Genomic DNA, 19,668 nt, shown 5'->3' with positions numbered 1-19,668 from the left:
CCCAATCCTCCCTGCAGAGGATTTAACAGAGGTGGTTTTAGAGGCAACAAGGCTAAAGGTAGAGAGGTAGAGGCCCACCAACCTGTACCTTCCCATCTTCCAACAAGCAGTGACTCCATAACAATTTCCCCGACCATCTTACACCTGCCGGGGGATGTCTGTATCAGTTTCTTCCCTCTTGGAAATCATTAATATCCGACAAGTGGGTGTTGGACATTATTCAACATGGTTATTGCCTGGAGTTCACCACCAATCCTCCCAATTTCCCACCTCACGACTTTGCCGACCTCAGCAGGACATGGCAACAAGTCCACAAGTGGGAACTCCACCTCAAGTCCTTCTCCCATATTTCCATAGGTGTGGGTTTACACAAATAGATCTCGTTGCGACAGCGCAGAACACAAAATGCCCAAACTTCGCCTCCAGGTTCTCACACTCCCTATCCAAAGGCAATTCCCTATGGATGAATTGGTCAGGAATATTTGCCCACACTTTTCCTCCTCTCCCTGTTCATCCATTTCTGGTTCGGAAACTCAGGCAGACATCTCACCCTCATTCTAGTGGCTCACACATGGGCTCGCGAACCATGGTTCACCACACTGCTATTACTTTCAGTAGTTACACATGAGAAGTGTCATCTCACCTCAACCTTGTCACTCAGAACCACGTCGAAATCCGACATCAAAACCCCAAGGAGTTCAACCGAGCGATTTGGCTCCTGAAGTCAGAGTTTGGATATCTAAATGTACCAACAGATTGCATGACGATTCTTAAAGAAGACCTACCACTAGAGCATGCTATGCAGCTATGTGGAAAAGGTTTGTTATATATTGTAATAACCAAACAATTGACCCAGTAGATGCATCTATATAACAAATTATTTGTTCTCTCTTGAATCTACAACATTCAGGCCTTGCCTACACCTCTATACTCTTACACTTTGCTGCCTCTCTTCAAAACAGGCAACACTTATCTTTATTCAAAATCCCAGTAATTAAAGCTTTCATGGTAGGCCTAAGAGTGATACCACCAAAAGTTCCACCTGCATGGAACCTTAATATTGTTTTAACATCTACCTTTTGATCCTTTACATTTCTGTTCTATCCAGTTTCTCTCTTGAAAGGTTGCTTTTTTGATTGCTATCACCTCACTAAGACGTGGAAGTGAGCTTCAGGAGTGAACATTAGAAGAACCATTCTTCCAACTTCATAGAAATATTGTGGTTCTTCATACTAACCCAGAGTTCCTCCCAAAAGTAGTCCCAGCTTTTTATATTAACCAATCCGTTGAGCTACCTGTTTTCTTCCCTCAACCATAATCTACAGCAGAAAGAGGTCTTCATACATTTGATGTTAAAAGAGCATTAATGTATTATATTGACAGAACAAAAGATTTTCCCAAATGTTTGTTGCTTTTGCTCCCCCTCATGAAGGGACACCTATCTCAAAATCTGGCATTTCTATTTGGATCGTTAAATGTATCCAAACATGCTACATTAAAGCCAAAAGAGCGTTGTCTATACCTCCTAGAACCCCTTCTACTTGTAAAACAGGAGCATCTATTGCCTTTTAAGGTAACATTCCTATAGCTGACATCTGTAAAGCAGCTACATGGTCTACACCAAACACGTTTATCAAAGATTATTGTGTGGATGTGTTAGCATGCCAACAAGCTAATGTAGGACAGGCAGTGCTAAAAACACTTTTGCAAACAACTGCAACGCCCACTGGTTAGCCACCGCTTTTGGGAGAGTACTGCTATGCAGTCTATGCAAAGCATGTGTATCTACAGCACACATTTCCGAGCGGATTATGTTACTTACCCTGTAAGCATCTGTTCTTGGCATGTAGAGCTGTAGATTCACATGCGCCCTTCCTCCTCCCCGGACACATATGGTTGTTGCAGTTCTTATTTTCATCACACATGCATGGACATGTCTGTACTTACTCCATTCTCACCCTCTTGCGGGAAAACAATCTAACCATGGAGTTGATGCCCATGTGCACTATCGATGAAAGGAGGAGTCACCCTACCTTGTGACTCGAAAAGACTTCTTCGAAGAAAAACAACTTGCAAACATCTGGACCAAACACTAGATGGCACGAGTATGCAAAGCATGTAAATCTGCAACTCTACATGCCAAGAACAGATGCTTACAGGGTAAGTAGCGTAATCCTGACCAGATTGATACTCAAGCGAAAGAGAGGAATCTAGGAAGATATCCAGGTTTTTTACTTTGTTTGCAGTGGTTGATCGAGGACCCATAGTGTAAGGCCACTGTTTTAGTGTCATGGGGTTCAGTAATACCTCCATTCTTTGCAGGATACAGCTTTAGGAAATTAGACATCTATCAGTAGATCATTCATAAGCTGTAACTGCCTGGCAGGTGCAGCAATATATTGAATGGTTTTTAATAGCGGTTTTATAGTATTTCTTTTATTCCAGAATATGCTAAACATTGCTTAATGCTATAGTTACTTAATTGTAATGGCAGTTGGATGGTTACATTTCAGTATGACACTGTTGTATTGATGTTTAGGTCACAGCCTACAAGACAGCACAGCTATCTGGTTTGCTAAATATATCTTGGGGAGATTCAGAAAGTTGACCTAGGAATGCATTCCCCCTGTTGCTTACCATTGACTCAGATTTTCTGGCTTTCTATTTGGTGGCTTTATTTGCTTTCGGCTGTCCAGGTCGAGTTCATCCCTCCCGTTGCCCAAACCTTGTTTACTCTATTCTTCCACAAACTCACTTTCTGTCAACAGGCCTTTAAATCATATTCTTATTGTGTCACATTTGCAGTGTATTCCAAGTCAAATATCAGGCTGTCTCTTCCAGGGTGCTTAGTATGTGGTTTTCTTTCTCTGACTTCAAAGTGAGAGGATTTATGTGACAATCGTGCTGGCTAGTGCGGGTCTGCTTGAGGAAGGCTGTACAGATGTTATTTCTTTTCTAGCACACAAGAAAATGTTAATGTCAGTAAATGAACTGTGCTGACTATCAAATCAATACATTGGGTGTTGACATTTTCACACATCGTTTGTGCACTGTACACTTTTATCAGAAAAACTATGTGCGTGCAAATGTGGTGGTCATTTCAATTGAAGAGGAATTATATGTAGTGGCAGTACACTACCATGCGTATTCCATGTTACCCCACTCCACTCTACACACCACTGCACTCTACTCTTCACCACTCCACTTTCCGCTTCTCTACTCCACTCTATGCCAATGCACTCTACCCCACCCTACCCCACACTACTCTACTATGCCCCAGTTTACTCTTCGCATTGCACTCTACACCACTTCACTCTATGCCACCCTACTCTGCAAAATTTTTTTTTTTTTTTTTTTTTTGAAAACCTTTATTGTACAGAAAGAGCTCACAAGTACGGGCCTACAACCCACCGGGCTGGCCACCACAGAGCCGAATGTCAGGAGCAATGCACAGAGTATCACAGTATACAAAGGCAAAGAAACAGGAGAAATAACAAGCATCTTAGAGCGATCACAGGAGATAAGAATTAGAAAGGTAGTTTTCTTATTTTTAAAGGACGGGTTAGGGAGTACAGGAGTGTGGCGGGCCAAGAGACAATCCAAAGGGGCGGGGCCGCGGCGGGCAGCAATACAATGATCGTAAAAACACAGGAGAAACAAACACGAAATAGGCATACCAATAAGCACCGGTCAAAACAACAGACATGAGGAAAGGCCATCGCACACACCGTCCAATGCCCGCCCACCGCAGCTACCACCCGTCCCACCAAACAGCACAGAAAAAGACCCAAATACAAGAACAATACGAAACGGACCCCCAATAAAAGAAAGGAACCCCGCATAAGGGGGGGGGGGGGGGAAAGGAAGGGGAAAGAAGGAAAGGAAGGGACTCCTATCCAAACACCCGCCCCCGGGCGACGAAACAGGAAAACCATAACCCGGTACAAAATAGACATTGAAAATACAGAAAACACACCCAGCAAATCAGAATCATCGTTATACCGGAAAAATACCCCAGAAAGACACCAGGGGGACAGACGACGAGACAGAGCCCCGAAAGAAGGGATACACAAGGGCCATAGAACCAAAAAGGGAGAAGAAAGGAGGAAAAAGATCCCCCAAAAACAGCAAAAGACCCCCCCACCCACCCCTCAAGCCCACCCTACACCCCTGCAGAAGGCTACGGCCAACCCCCCAGCAGCGTGCCTGTCGCCCTAAAATAGAACCCGAAATATAGGAGAAAGAAACAAGGTCGAAACAAAGGCAAAAAGAAGGGCCAGGGAAAGGAAGGAACAACACACACGGGAGAGGGCAAAAAACAGGATAATCTGCAACCATCCCACCACCTATGAAAAGGGGAGAGGCAGAGCCCACGGGAAGTTAAACGACATCAGGATAAGTTTCAGGAGTCCCACGAAGTTACGCAACATCACAACAGCACATGTCGGTCATAGATCAAAAACAAGACTACCGCATATAATAAGTCATTTCAGCCCTGTCCGCTTTTGTCCAAGGTTGTAATCATCCAAACAAACAAAGTCCAAACGACGAGGGACACAGGGTTCAGGAGGAAATCCAGCGGCAGTCCTGAGGAGAAACGTGAAAGAAAATACGGAGAATATAAAAAAGTTACGGTACAATCTTCGCACCGCAGGCACAGTTCTATGGACAAGTCCAACGAGGCAAGCCCAGCTGGGTCGGCACAGGCGCCCCGGCCGGGGAGCCGACGCGATGAGAAACAGAAAGGATCATCGAGGCCTGGACAGGATGCAAACGGACCGCAGACCAGCGGCCGAGGCAACAAAGCAGGACGACAAAGGGCATCGGAGAGTCTCCAATTCAAGGATGCGGTCTCCGCCGGAGGCACAGAGACCAGGAGCACACCAGCCGTACCCTGCAACAAGGAAGCAAAATCCAACGATGGGGGCCCGCCTAAATCAAAAAATGGGTCCGCCTCCACAGGGGAAACAGGCGCAGCCACGGAAGTCCACCAGGAGTATAGTGCAGCCAGGACAACTTGAAGTGCAGGAAACCCTTCACAAGATCCGACATCCGGGCCGTGTGGCGGGCCCCCAGTGCTCGCCCAGGCCCGGCAGAGACTCTCAGGGTCGGCCGCCATCTTAGGAGCCCAGCAAGCCCTCGGTCGTCGGGGGCCCCGGCCGGAGCAACACCAAAGGAAAAGGAGGTCAGCCGAACTGCGGCGGGGCGCCCCAAGGCAGGAAGGAGACCCACCAGAAGAAGGATGTTCGGCGGCCCCCTCGTGCCGCCGGCCCCGTTCTCCGAGCCCGGGCGGAAAATTCAAAATGGCCGGGCCGGGGAACAAAGGGGGGGACCAAGCCGGATAAATGAGGAGGCTCCCCCGCAGGAGGCAGCGTCCGCACCCCTAGGCCCAGGCCAGTCGGGTCCGCCAACGGGCACAGCCGGCCTATTCGCACATCAGCCTCCGCAACCAGATCCACAGCGCCAGCAAGGGCCGACCATCGCGCTCCGTCACGTCCCGTCGCCGCCAGGAGGTCCAGGCCAGTCCGCCCGAAGGCTCCGAGCGGGACCACCGCACAGGATCGACAGCACCCAGGATCACCGGAGCAACGGGTAAGTGTCCGCAAAGTGCCCGCGGTACCGAAACACCGCAAGGAGGGCTTCCCGGGGCAGGAGAAATACAGGATAATCGATAAAACAGGTGGTTGAACGGAGCCGAGCTAAAACGCGGCCATCTCGGTCGCGAGCTAGGCTCCTCCTACTCTGCAACACTTGACTCTATGCCACTGCACTCTACACCAATGCACTCTACACCACTTTACTCAAATACAATGATCTCTACACCAAACTACTCTAAGTCACTATACTCTGCGACACTCTATTCTACTACTGTATCACTGCCCTCTGTGCCACTCTATTCTGCGCCACTGCAGTCTACGCCAATGCACTCTACGCTACCTGACTTTGCTGTGCACCACTCTACTGTGCACCACAGCATTCTTTTTCCTACCGCACTCTACGTCACTGCTCTCTACTGTCCCACACTGCTCCACTCTACGCCACTTCACTCTACTCGGAAACAATCTACTCTATGCCACTGCATTACTCAACCACTCGCTCAGCGCGGTAACTCCTCTCTGCTACGGTAAACTTCTGTTCATGTTTGTTTTTGGTACCGCTCCCACTGTTTTTCTTGCTCCTTTTCCTCCCTGCTTCCCGACAGCCCCTCTCACCTCCCAGGACTAAGTGTGGAGGACGCTATGCAGTTAGGCCACTGGAGCGCCAAAGGCAAGCTCGTCCGCGTGAGGACCGCGACCATTGCCAGGAACCCTGGCTCTGCCACCACCTGAAGATAACGTCTTCGAACTCCAAGCTCAGGATTATGCAACAACTGCTGTCGCACCTCTTCCCACTCCGCAGTTGGACCTTTGTCCTGCCGGCACTGCCTGTTCTCCTGCAACACCAAAGCTCCAGCATGCAGGGCAGCCACCACAATGCAAACTGTGCCCACCCCAGACCATCTCCACTACTTCCTGCTCAAAACTCGATCCCTCAGCAACCACACACCAGAGATCTGGGACACCCTCACCTCCTCCATCACCTTCTTTACTGAGACCTGGATCAACCCCACATCCACACCTGACATCGCCTCAGCCACGCATGACAGCTACAAGATCATACAACAAGAATGCATCAACAAGCACAGAGGTGGAATCGCCATCTACAAGGAGACCATCCTTGTCTTTACTGCACCACCACCACCGCAGACGATGTAACTCCAATCACAAACCTAGCCCTGAACCCTATAAATACCCCTGTACCTCAAAACCCAAACCTACCCATGAACCCTAAAAATACCCCTGTACCCCTGTACCCCAAAACCCAAACCTAGCCCTGAACCCTAAAAATACCCCTGTACCCCAAAACCCAAACCTACCCCTGAACCCTAAAAACACCCCTGTACCCCAAACCTAGCCCTGAACCCTTAAAATACCCCTGTACCCCAAAACCCAAACCTACCCCTGAACCCTAAAAATACCCCAAAACCCAAACCTAGCCCTGAACCCTAAAAATACCCCTGTACCCCAAAACCCATACATATCCCTAAACCCACCCCTGTACCCCAAAACTATATCTGAACCCTTAAAATACCCAAACACCCCAAAACATATACCTCAGTACCCCAAAACATATACCCATACTTACCTTATCCAAACATTAAAAAAAACATGCTTTTACCATTCATGCATTTACAACGAATGTCGTTGTAAATGTATGCGTGGTAAAAGCATATAAAATGTAATGCCATGCGTTATAATGGCATTGCGGAGTCATGGTTCTTTCGGAGTGATGGTATGCGGAAAGAAAGTTGCGGAATAATGGGTGTTTACCCTCCCCGGTAAATGCATTGGTAGCACATCTCCAGCAACATACTCATATTTTTTCACTACCGATTTGAAAAATGCACAGGTCTCTCTCATTGATGGCCAGCACCGAGCACCGACATACACTTTTGGACACACCTCCCGCCACAAGTTCTAGAATTGCAAACTTTAGAGCTGGGGAGCTACGTTCGAATCTCGGCATTAGCTCAACCTCCTGTGATTCCAGGCAAATCGCTTTGTCTCCCCGTGCCTACCAAAAATGAATGTGTTCTTCTGTAATGTAAATTGTGCTCAGGCCATGTTGTCGAGTTTGCGCTATATAATATTGCATGGAAAAATAAAGTAGGGAAACTCGAGTTCACACACTACTGAACGCGCACTCTTAAGTGCATCAGCAGTGCACTGTGAATCGGAGCGTTTCACAGGCCTGTCACAGATCAGAAATGCTATCAAAACGAAATCCTACAAAACAATATACTACTGGCCGGCAGCAATTCATACCCGGACAATGTCGGGACGGGCTGCTAGTGTAGTTATAAAGTCGACCCTCCAAAGCAATGTATGGTGGGAGTGGTTCGCTTTATTTTCGCCGAAACGCCGTAGACGAAAATAAAGCGAACCACCATCGTGTTAACCCTATAATATATAGCGATTGCGCACTAGAATACCATTATCCCTTTATACCTTTGTCCACCACAGGAACCACTGTTTCTGCATATAATACCTATACCCTGGTTTCAAGTGAGTAGGGTTCCGTTGTAACCTTTTTTCGATTAATAGGATTTGTGGCATGGCATTTAACTGCAACCCATCAGTGGCATGGAGCCAAAGTATTACTAACATGTGAAGGTGTTCTTACTTGTCATCAGACAGTATTGGCTCTTGTACAGGTGTGTGAGAAAGTGCCATCTTTCTTGCATGGTATGCCACCACTGTTTGCTGAATTGCTGATGTGCTTTGACTGAGTATGCCCTGGGCTCCTGCCAATCAGGTGCCCAGGGCCTGTGTGCCTTCCCTAAAAACTGTATTGAAGCTAAAACCCAATTGGCATCTCTGGCCACATGTCAGCCCCTGGTAAATGGTACCATAGGTTCCCAGGGAATTGTGACCAGAGAAGACCACTTAGGGCTGCAACACTTATTGTGCCACCCTTAGGGGCCCTGCCCCCTGACACACACAGACTGCCTTTGCAGGCTGATTGTCCTGATGCAGAACTAAACAAAGAGACGACATCGCACACATCCCTGTGTGTCATGCCCACAAACCCACTGCCCTGGCATACATCAGCCACCCCTCTAGCTGGGTGCCCTATGACAGTGGTGTGGGCACAGGTGCATGGGCCCCCTGCCCCTACAGTACCCAGGGCCATTCCTGGGCACTGTAAGTGCAGTGATGCCATTAATATATAGTGCTGGGAGGTTGTCATTGCAAACTTCACAGCACCATAATGGCTACAATGAAGACTGTCTAACAAAGAATCCAAATTACTGGATTCATGGACCTAGCTCAGGTAGTGGCAACTGGCCTATATAGTCAGTGGTGCCTGCCAAGAAAGAAAAATTTCTTTCTAGTGTTCCCTCACTCACCGGGGTTTCCCCACGGTGACATGCTTCATCATTGGGGCCCTCCCAGTTCTCTACGAAAAGGGGCGTGCTGCGACTCGCGAACTACGCAGGAGCACTTTTCATGTGAAAAGACTATGTGTGGTGCAAGGTGTAGGAGTGGGTGTGGATGATTAAAAATACCGTGATTAGTGGGCCTCAATAACTTTATTGTGCTCCTAGTCAGGTATATTAAAAATGGGGTGAGATCACTAGTAACCAACTTGTAATGGAGATTGGTTTAGTGAATGGTCAACCTGTTTCATGCTACCCCTAGCATTTCCTCAGGACCATGTAGGGACCAGCCCTTCATATGCCACTCCTGGGTCTATTAATTAGACAGTGATACTAAACAATACAAAATATAAGGCATGCGTTCATACTAGAATACATACTTTTTTGGGGATTTTTCCAAAAACTGTGAATAAAAAACACAACATTAATAGCGTTTTATAGCTCCTTTCAGAGGGGAATCACATTGTGTCTTCTCATGACGCACGCCTCTTGTGCTATGGTGAAAAATTTACACCATAATGGTGCGTGCAGGCTATCATAATGTGGAATACACTATGGTATTTACAATAAAGGTGGTTTGTGAATTCACACAAAAAAACAAGACAGGACTTAATGTGACCAGGACGATAGACACATAACACATAAGTATAGATACAGTCTTAGCCAGGAAATAACTGTTTGTAGATATTTACATGGTGATGTGCTCAATCGCACTTCACAATGAAGACTGACCAGTTTGATACCAAACTTCTCAGCACATTAAACCCACGCTGATGCCAGTGTGGGATTTAATGTAAAATGCACTACAGAGGGCATCTTAGAGATGCCCCCTGAAACTTAACCTACAATCCACGTCTTGTTTGAGAGGCTGCCTAGATTGCCACACAGCAGACATGTTGCTGGACCCCTGGGTGGAGAGCCCCGCGCTCTCCTAGGCCTGCAACAATGCACATCCTGGGCGAGGTGCAAGGTCTCCTCCCCCAGGATGGGCAGGGGGAAGCTTTATAGGCATGCCTCCTTTGTGAGCTTCTCCAGGCCACTTGCTATACTCAGCAACTGGCCCCCATCAGTTCTGACCCCCACACTCGCTGGAAACCCTACGTCAGGAAAGGGGTGTGCCAACTCCACCCCTTAGGTGGGAGAGGCGAGGTGAAGCACGACTCCGGGCTACCGCCATCTTGAGTATGGAGAGCCCTACCCACTCACAGCTAGGCTCCTACCCCCTCCCACAGGAGAGGCGCTAGTGGGTGTCCACTCGGGCCTGTGTCCGAGTGGACAAAGAACCCTGAGGACATCCCCCCGGTGATTCTGACCTGGAATCCAGTGCCCAAGGACCCTCCTCGACTACCCAGACGACGCCTGCAGAATCAGGGACCCCTCCTACAGAGACCAGCAGAGGGTAAGATTGGACCAAAGTAAGGTACAGTGCGCACAGAGTCCACAGTCCCCAGAGGTATGGCAGAGGCTAAAGTTAGATATAACCTTACTCTCTAAAGTGGTAGCTTGGTCGAGCAGTAAGGCAGTATCAGAGGGCAGTGTAAAGCATTTGTTGTACACACTCAGTCAGCAAATGGTCTCACTCACTCAAAAACTGAACTCTAGGTCAATTGTTTGTATAAAAAATATATAGTTTTATTTTAGAACCAACAATAGGTATCAAAATATACTTTCTCAGAATGAGTTACTTTAGCTAAATACTTTTCATATAGGCAATAGACTTTTTTAATGCAATAGTTAGTTTGTTGCAATAGGCAACACAATTTCAAACACAAATGCAATTAATTACTTTATGGATTACTTTTCTAACCTCAGGACTGGGTTCTAGATTCAGTCCTGGGACATCTCCTGTAAACAATTGAGTAAAAGCGTTTTGGTTACAGTTCTGATTTTTAAGGAATATTATTGTATTTTAAAAGTTGACATATAGAAACTTTTCCTCATAGAATCACCAGTATTATCCTATGGGAGGAAATTCACTTAGCAGGTAAGTAATGTTATCGTTACTTTTTCTTACTCAGGATCCAGCACTGGTGTATCTCCTGTAAACAATTGAAAGAATGCTTTTAAGTCATACAGGCGATTTTTAAGGAATATTTGTAAGTTTGGAAATTGGACACTAAGAAGATTTTCTGGTGAAAACCAGACAATCGTTTACTATGGAGGAAAATTGAGTTAACAATAAATCTCGGTTACAATTACTTTTCAGGTTCAGTGCTGGGCTGAAAGATACAGCACTGGGATCTCTCCTGATAACAGGTTAGTAAATTGGAATTCGTTGTTCAGCTGATTTTTAGTGAATATTTTAAAGTTTCAAAACTCCAAACTTAGAAGAAATTCTGAGTGAAACCAGTCAGTTACCCTATGGAAGAAAAGTGAGTTATCGGCTTTTGGCTAAGTACTCGACTGGCAGAGTTAAGGTTCTGGGCATAGACTCAGGGGTCTCCCAGGGTCAGGTAGGTACAAATATTACACCCTCAGCGGCACAGGGGCAGTTGGGTGCAGAGTGAGTAGGTTCAATGTTATCCTATGGAGGATAGGGGGCCTTCGGTTGGTGGCTGCTAGCAGGAAGGCCACGCGGCTGTGGGAGCTGAGCTCCTGGTCACTTACACAGGTCAAAGGGGGGAAGTAGAGTAGGGTAGTTGCTGCTCTTCCAGCGGCACTCAGGCGGCTGAGTGCAGGGTGCGTTTGGACCTTCGGGTGCCCAATGTTATTCAATGGGAGACTTGGAAATTGAACAAAGGCTGCAGGCTCGGGACGGAGATTCTTCAGGTGCGACCACCACTTCGAGAGGTAACTTAGGATTTTGGAGGATAGGTAGACACCCAAGAGTTGGGCACAGGGGGCCATGGGGCGCCTGGTGCAGGGGTGTCTTTGGACGTCGGGAAATCGTACCCTCAGCTGGTCGCGGTTGGAGGGGTCCCTTGTTGTGAGGCTGCAGGCATCGTCAGGATCGTCGAGGAGGGTCTTTGGGCCCTGAATTCCGGGGATCACAGTAGCTGGGTGAACGTCCTCAGGGTCTTTGTCTACTCAGGCATGGGTCGGGCTCGGCGGGTGCAGATTGTGCTGGATTCGCGGTAACTGGCTGGCACCAGGGGTTGTTGCTGTTTGAGCAGAACCACTGCTCATGGGAGTCCCAGTCTTTAGATGAGCAAGGTCGAGTTGTTGTCTGCAGGAGACGGCGGGGTTTAGCAGGAGCATGTTCAAGGATCAACATGCCTGTAGGTTCTGGGGCCAAGTCAGTTGGTGTCATCCTCTTGTTAGCAGCTGCACAGCAGGTCTTCTTGTTTCTTGTTCTTCTTGTTTCAAAATCGGGATCTGAGGAAGGAAGGTTCAGGGGGGCCCTTAAGTACTAAATTTAGGGGCGTTACAGGTAGGGCAGGGACCAATGGGTCCCTGTCCTGGGGTGAGTACACGCTCTATCCTGCTCCTCTCCTGTGGGAGGGGGCAGGGACCTAGCTCTGATTGGGTAGGGCTCCCCATCCTCAAGATGGTGGTAGCCCAGAGTTGTGCTTCACCTCGCCTCTCCAACCTGAGGGGTGGAGTTGGCACAGGCTGGCACACCCCCTTTCCTCACTTAGGGTTTCCTGCCTGTCTTCCCGCCAGAGTGGGGGTCAGAACCGGTGGGGGCCAGTTGCTGAGTACAGCAAGTGGCCTGTGGAAGTTCACAAAAGGCGGTATGCCTTTGAAGCTGCCCCTGCCCATCCTGGGGGAGGAGGCTTGTCACCTCGTCCCAGGATGTGCATTATTTCAGACCCCCGAGAGCGGCAAGCTCTCGACACAGGGGTCCATAAACATGTCTGGTGGTGGCAGCCTCGGTAGCCACGCAGTCAGGACACGGAGTTGGTTAGGTTTCAGGGGGCATCTCTAAGATGCCCTCTGTAGTGCATTTGGCATTAAATTCCACACTGGCATCAGTGTTGGCTTAATGGCTTGAGAAGTTTGATATCAAACTTGTCAGTCTTCAGTGTAGCTATTATGGTGCTGTGGAGTTCGTAATGACAACCTCCCAGCACCATATACTCTTACTGGCATCTCTTCACTTACAGTGCCCAGGAATGGCCCTGGGTCCTGTAGGGGCACAGGGCTGATGCACCTGTGCCCACACCACTGGCATAGTGCACCCATCTAGAGGGGTATCTGGGGTATGCCAGGGCAGTGTGTTTGTGGGCATAGTACACAGGGATGAGTGCAATGTCGACTCTGTTTCGTTCTGCACCAAGACACTCCGCCTGCCATGGCAGTGTGTGTGTGTGTGTGTGTCAGGGTACAGGGCCCCTAAGGGTGGCACAATAAGTGCTGCAGCCCTTAGGGGTCTTCTCTGGTCACAGTGTCGTGGGTTCCTAGTATACCATATACCAGGGGCTGACCTGTGGCCAGAAATGCCAATTGGGTTTAGGTTTCAACACAGTTTTAGGGAAGGAACACAGGCCCTGGAAACTTGATTGGCAGGGACCCAGGGCACACCAAGGAAAAGTGCATCAGATATCAGGCAAAAAGTGTGTGTGGGGGGGGGATTACTGCAACATAAACCCACTTCCCTATACCATCTGCATCATGCAAGCTGTGCGACTACCCACGGAAGGGTGGCCCATTGCGGCTGATGGGGTGAACAATGTGTTGTCTTTGCAGAATGAGGAATATCAGGAGTTGGATTTGCAATGGGCTACGAAGAAGAGTGACATTTTGTATTTGGGCCACGATGTGTGTTTTTTTTGTTATTTTTTAACTGTGTTTGTCAACTGATGTCAGTCTTTTTACTGTGGGCAAGCTGAAAACACTACAGGAACTAAAAAACAAGTTAGTGAGCTATGGGGTGCATGCCTGTGTTTCTTTTCCAGCCAGAGTGAAGGCGTTTGTAGTCAATAAATTCAAACTTTTAGAGTGATGATGTTAGAGCTTTTATGAAAGACCAGAGCTTTAGAGGAGGAAGATGAGATAGATCATGAATTAGACTTAGTAGATAGAAATTAACTGCTATTTAGCCCTTCCAGGACAAGGCATTCGATTTGTCCCTGATTTTCCCCACAAGGTTTGTATCCTGTTCGTAAGCTGTTAGTCCAGTTGGATATGAAGAGATTGTTGTATAGAATGGCCACGTCATTACATCTCCTCTCTGGCATATCCATTTTTGTGAGGGTTGCATTGGCTTACTAATTTGGATATTTTACTTATTTTTAGATGATGTGTGAAGCTTCAAGGCATATTGCTACTGTTTAATGTGCATGTTGCATGGGAAGCATGCCCCCCACCTAAATCCTATACATCCAGGCTTATAAAAAAAGGTCAAAAGCCTCAGACTCTTTTTAATAAAGAGCATAATTTCCAACCAGGGAGGTGCAACCATCGGTCGATCTCTCCGACTCTGCTTCACCATCTTGGAATACTTTTTAACATACTCTTCCAAGGTGCCATTCCAATACTTCCCAGTCTACGCTTGCAGCATCTGTTAGACCTGAAAGCCTTGATGTGGTATTCCCTCAAACGTTTTGGCTTCACCCCTCCTGTTTGAATTCTTTTGTGTTGGTACTTCTCCATGCAAACCAGCTAGTTCCCTTTTCCCCAAGTTTGATCAACTTGGTTTACATCCAATTGGCACACTTACTTTACTTATAAGTCACCATCATCAAAGAGTTCAACCCCACAGCCACCGAGAACACCATTAAACCCCCCCCATTTGCTTCACCCTCACAAATGTATTCAACCGCAAAAGCTCCACCATCTACGAACACTTCGATCCACAACCACCAGTAACCGACTTTAGCAGGCACTACAACCTCACCGACTCCAACACAAACACTATAACAAATTGTGACCACCTCTCCACGCAGACCACTGCCACTATCATGAGTTTCATTCACTCAGGGGCACCCACAGACCCCTACCCCCACCACATGTTCAATCTGGGGAACAACACCCATCAGCTAAGAACTCGCCACAATCCTCAATGCTTCCATCACCACGGTCTCCTTCCCAGACGCATAGAAACACACGGAAGTCAAGCTGCTCCTCAAAAAACACAACCACTGACCCTAAAGCACTCAAAAACTACAACCAGTCCCCCTGCTCCCTTTCCCCGCTAGAGTCTTGGATTAAGCAATAAACCTCCAACCACCTAGAAAATTACACCCTCATGGAACCCTTCCAATCTGGATTCTGCTCATACCACAGCAGGGAGACAGCCCTAATCACGCCCACCAATGATATCCAGCCCCTACTAGCCTGGAGAAAACGGAGCCCTGATCCTCCTCGATCTCTCTGCAGCCTTCAACATTGTCTCCCTCTACACCCTACTACACGGATTCCACTAGATGGGATTCCGAGGGAATGCCCTTGAATGTATAGCATCCTTCCTCACCAGAAGAATGCAGAGCATCCGCCTCCCTCCCTACTCCTCTGGCCCCAAGAATATTATCTGCTGAGTTCCTCACTGAGCCCTACCCTGTTCAACAAATATATGGCCCCCTGGCCACCCTGGTCGGGTACATTGGCATGAACATCATATCTTATGCATATGGCATCCAGCTCATCCTCTCCCTGTCATTGGACCCTACGAACACCAAAAATAACTTCCACAGGTGCATGGCTAGCCTCGCCAGTTGGATGCAGAACAGATGCCTCATACTCAGCAATGACAAAACAGAGATACTCCTCTTCAGGAGCAACACCTCCCCCTGGGAGCCAACGAAACTTGGCCCCCCACCCACGGATCACTCGAGGAACCTTGGCATCATACTAGACAGCAAGCTCACTATGAAGCAGCAGATAAACTCTGTCATGTCCTCCTGCTTTCTCACTCTCCTCTTGCTCCAGAGAATCTTCAAGTGGATCCCCACCAACACCAGACGCACCGTGACCCAAGCCCTCATCACCAGCCCCCTGGACTATGGCAGCTCCCTCTATGTGGGGATCAACACACCACTGCTAAATAGACTCCAGACCATACAGAACTCAGCAGCCAGGCTTATTCTAAACTTACAGAGGAGGACCCACATCTCCCAGCACCTCAAATCTCTATATTGGTTCCTCATCAACAAACTGTGTCAGTTTTAAGTGCTAACCCACGCCTACAAGGCCCTGCACAACCAAGGACCAGCCTACCTTGATCACATAGTGAACTTCCACCAACTTTCCAGAAACCTGTGCTGCACCTCCCTCTCCCTAGCCCACACCCCCGCATCCACAAAAGCATGAGCGGGCTTTCCTTTCTACAAGGCCGAGAAAAACTGGAATGGCTGACCCCTTCATCGCAGAATGGCCCCCACCCTGCAGGAGTTCAGGAAAGTCCTAAAAATCTATCTGTTCAGTTAACTCGCCCACAGCATCAGCGCAATATACGGGCAATATTGGGCAACAAACAACATATCCCCACACCAAGGAAACTACCTAACAAGGATTGCGCACACCAAGGAAACTACCTAACCAGGATTGCGCACACAGTGCTGAAATGAAAGTCTCTGGCTTGCTGTCAAAAGTATCTGAAATAATGAGGTAATAGCAGCTGGGAGTGTAACTCACCCATTTCAATGTGCCTGGCTCAAAATGCTCACTTTGTTAGTTAAGCTGGGACATGTAATACCCAGAGTGTCCAGTTGTTGCCAGTTTCAATAGATATGACCATTGACGCTTCCTGCAAGTGTGTCCACAGTAGCTGTTATCACTGGTGATGCAGCAATGTTTCTAAGCCAAAGACCTGCAAGATACCATGAACCCCACTACAGAATGAGTATAAAGAAGCAGGGGGACTGAGCCCGACATAGGGCTTACTCTCCTCACAAGCAGCATTCTCCTCATTCAACCTCCCATTGGTCAAAGCATTCGTATAGAAGATCATGTTCTCTGCATGGTTTGTACTTGTCAAGTAAATCTGACCCTCAACTGGTTTATATTCCACCTCAACCAAGAGCTCACACCCCTAGAAGGACAATTGCCTTGATATCTTTTTACCCGACAAGTAGGCTGTAGTCTCCTACACTGACAGACTCGCCCCCTGCAATTATTTCTGATGAAGCTACGTCTTTCATCAAATAATAATCAAAGGTGGCACGAAACTGAACATACTAAGGTTAACACCATTTGCAAATGCTTTAGTCATTTTAGAAACCATTCAGTAAAAAAAGATTCAACATGTCTTGTACTTCCCAAGCCTTCTGGACTGCTCAAGCCTTCAATGGATCTGGCCTCCTGAACAGAATCTACTGTTTCTCAGATCAGACCCTTCCTGATATCCGATATGATAATGTAATAATGAAAATGAGGCAGACTATTTTGGGTTGTGTAAGAGTTCCTTAATCCATTGGTGTTTTTCAGTCACACCATTAATGTGGCAGGAACAGGATTGATTTATCTTACTCTTAAGATTTTTTTAACCAGGGTTGTTGATGTTGTTTCACTCTGCAGTATGGACACTCTATGCCAACTCTGTCGACCTATTTACAGATTTTGTTTGACTTTAAGGCCAAAGTAAGCCATGAGTCATGATAAAGCTGCCAAGAGCGAAATATGTGTCTGCTACCACATCTTTTCAGAGCATCCCTATCTTTAGCTAAATGTGTCTAAATTTAACAAATATGTGGTGTAACTGGTATACATCAATGAATTAAATAACTAACTTCTGTCAAGTCTTCATTCTTGCAAAACAATATGGGATCCTGGATTAATACAGTTTAAGATATGGCATTTATTAATCTTGTTGTCACCTGCAAACAACAAACCAAACTTAGCGTACTTTTCTGGCTGTGTAGATCACCTCCCGTGAAAGGAGTGTTCTACCTACTACGCCACCTAAATAAACACAACTAGGATTGCAGCATTAAAAAAAAGAGCACAATAGCACTAAATGACTTTTGTCCTCCCCTATTTCCAATGAATGTTTGTGTCAAGAGATGCAAGGTTTTCTTTTGGGAAAAGATTGCGGGATATAGTTTTGAGCCGTAGATTGCCTTTACTGCTTCTTGTAATGTCACTGTGCTCCTGAGGAAACCTTTGGATTCGGATGTATTTTGTCGTACAACCTTTTTGTAACAGTCATACACTGCTGAGTCAAAATGCTAATAATTTAATACTTGAAAGCAACTCAAATGTTTTCTTTACACCAATGTTATCTCCCTATGTTTGACAGTTTTTCTCTCTGGCGACTAGCAGAGTATGGTAGACACACAGAATATGTAGTATGAAGAGTGACTTCTCTTAAAACCTACTTTGATTTGACAACACCTTTATCTTACTTTAATTAAAATGATTTATGTTAATACATGCATGCTGTGTTTACTACTATGGTAATTTGTTTGTGTTTTATCCTTTCAGCAACATATGCCCTACTTTCGAAAGAGGATGGTGTGGGAGATTCTTCATCAAACACTGCTTTGATCCTCCCCCCAAAAAAGACAAGCTTTCATTAATGACTTGCAATGCTTTCATCAGCTGGAAATGCAAAACAATTGTGTCTGACAGCAGAAAAAAAATCCTCTGTATCAGTGTAGATAGAAAAAGTTAAAGGCGCTTATTTGAATATTTATGATTTTCGAACTTCAACATGGAGGCTGGACCAATAAGTATTTTAGACTTTTGAGTGGAACTCTGCTAATCTTTTTTTAACTACATCGAACATACTATGAAGACAAAGCATTGTGTTTTACCATTTGTGCTTAAAAGCGATCACCCAGTTGCAGTTCGTGAACACATCCCGGGAGGCTGAACTAAACAAAACCACAAGTGCATTCTAGCTTCAGCTGGAATACAACCATAAGAAAAAATCTGTTGAGAGTGAATATTGAAAACTGGAAAGTATTGAACCGTGACCCAGAATGTGTTGAGCTTTATATAGTACCTATAGGATACAAACCAGCCTAGAATGTGCCTGGCTGTCAGTCTCTGAGGAAATAACATATTTAAGATCCTTTTTTTATACAAGACAATTTTGTCAGTGTGTAGTTGTGATCACTTTAATGTGCCTATTAAATGACGATTTTCATAAGTCTGTGACCTGATAGACGAATGAAGTTGCACTTCTATTAAGATATCGATGACAACTTGAAGCTAGGGCCAAACTTTGAATCCATTATGAACTTGTGTTTTAGGACGTGGTGAGCAGAAGCCAGCACTGTTTTCACACAATTTTATCTGCATACTAAGCAAACATATAATAAGACTTTATTATTTTGTAACCGTGAAGAATTCAAAAGTAATTTATACGTTTCTGAGAGGCAAACTATAGTTTTATACAATATCTGGTTGAATTTGGCATTTTCACAGATTGCACAGTTTGATTTCTACCCTTTTTGTATGTTTTTGAGAATTTTTAATGCATCTTAGAAACCAACTGTGTGTGTATGATAATATTGCATTGTTAATGTACATTTTTTAATGGGGCCGACCACACTGTATATATTTCATGAAGCATATTTTGTTACATAGGTGTACGAATCCAGTTTATGCCAATATTTTTCAATTAAAGGTTTGAAGTAAATGGTTAAGTAGGCTTTAAGCATCGTTTTTGGTGATGCTGAGTGTAGCATTACTGTTTGTATCTGGTTCATACTCGCAACCTGAAAATGTATCATTTAAAAAAAAAAATAGGTTCATGTGTAGGAAGCTGGCTCTGTATATATTATACCAAAGTAATGTATAGTGTGCAGAGTCCAGGAAGTCCCCAGAGGTATAGCAGAGGCTAAATTAGGTAAGTACTAACA

At 46.3% G+C, this 19,668-nt stretch overlaps 1 protein-coding gene across 1 annotated transcript in view; it reads left to right on the top strand.

Annotated features, from left to right (window-relative positions):
* The window catches only part of SENP1 (SUMO specific peptidase 1), a 201,038-nt gene extending 181,586 nt beyond the window's left edge, over nt 1-19,452 (top strand). Inside the window, exon 18 of the mRNA XM_078688916.1 lies at nt 18,284-19,452. Within this exon, the coding sequence (XP_078545042.1) occupies nt 18,284-18,346 (63 nt within the window). The 3' untranslated portion in view covers nt 18,347-19,452. The remainder of the gene's footprint in view (nt 1-18,283) is intronic.
* The last annotated feature ends 216 nt before the right edge of the window (nt 19,453-19,668 follow it).

Source organism: Lissotriton helveticus, chromosome 1_1 (assembly GCF_964261635.1).
Source record: "Lissotriton helveticus chromosome 1_1, aLisHel1.1, whole genome shotgun sequence".
NCBI classification, from domain to species: Eukaryota; Metazoa; Chordata; class Amphibia; order Caudata; family Salamandridae; genus Lissotriton; species Lissotriton helveticus.
The sequence above is the reverse complement of the archived record's forward strand: the minus strand, read 5'-3'. Positions and strand labels throughout refer to the sequence as shown.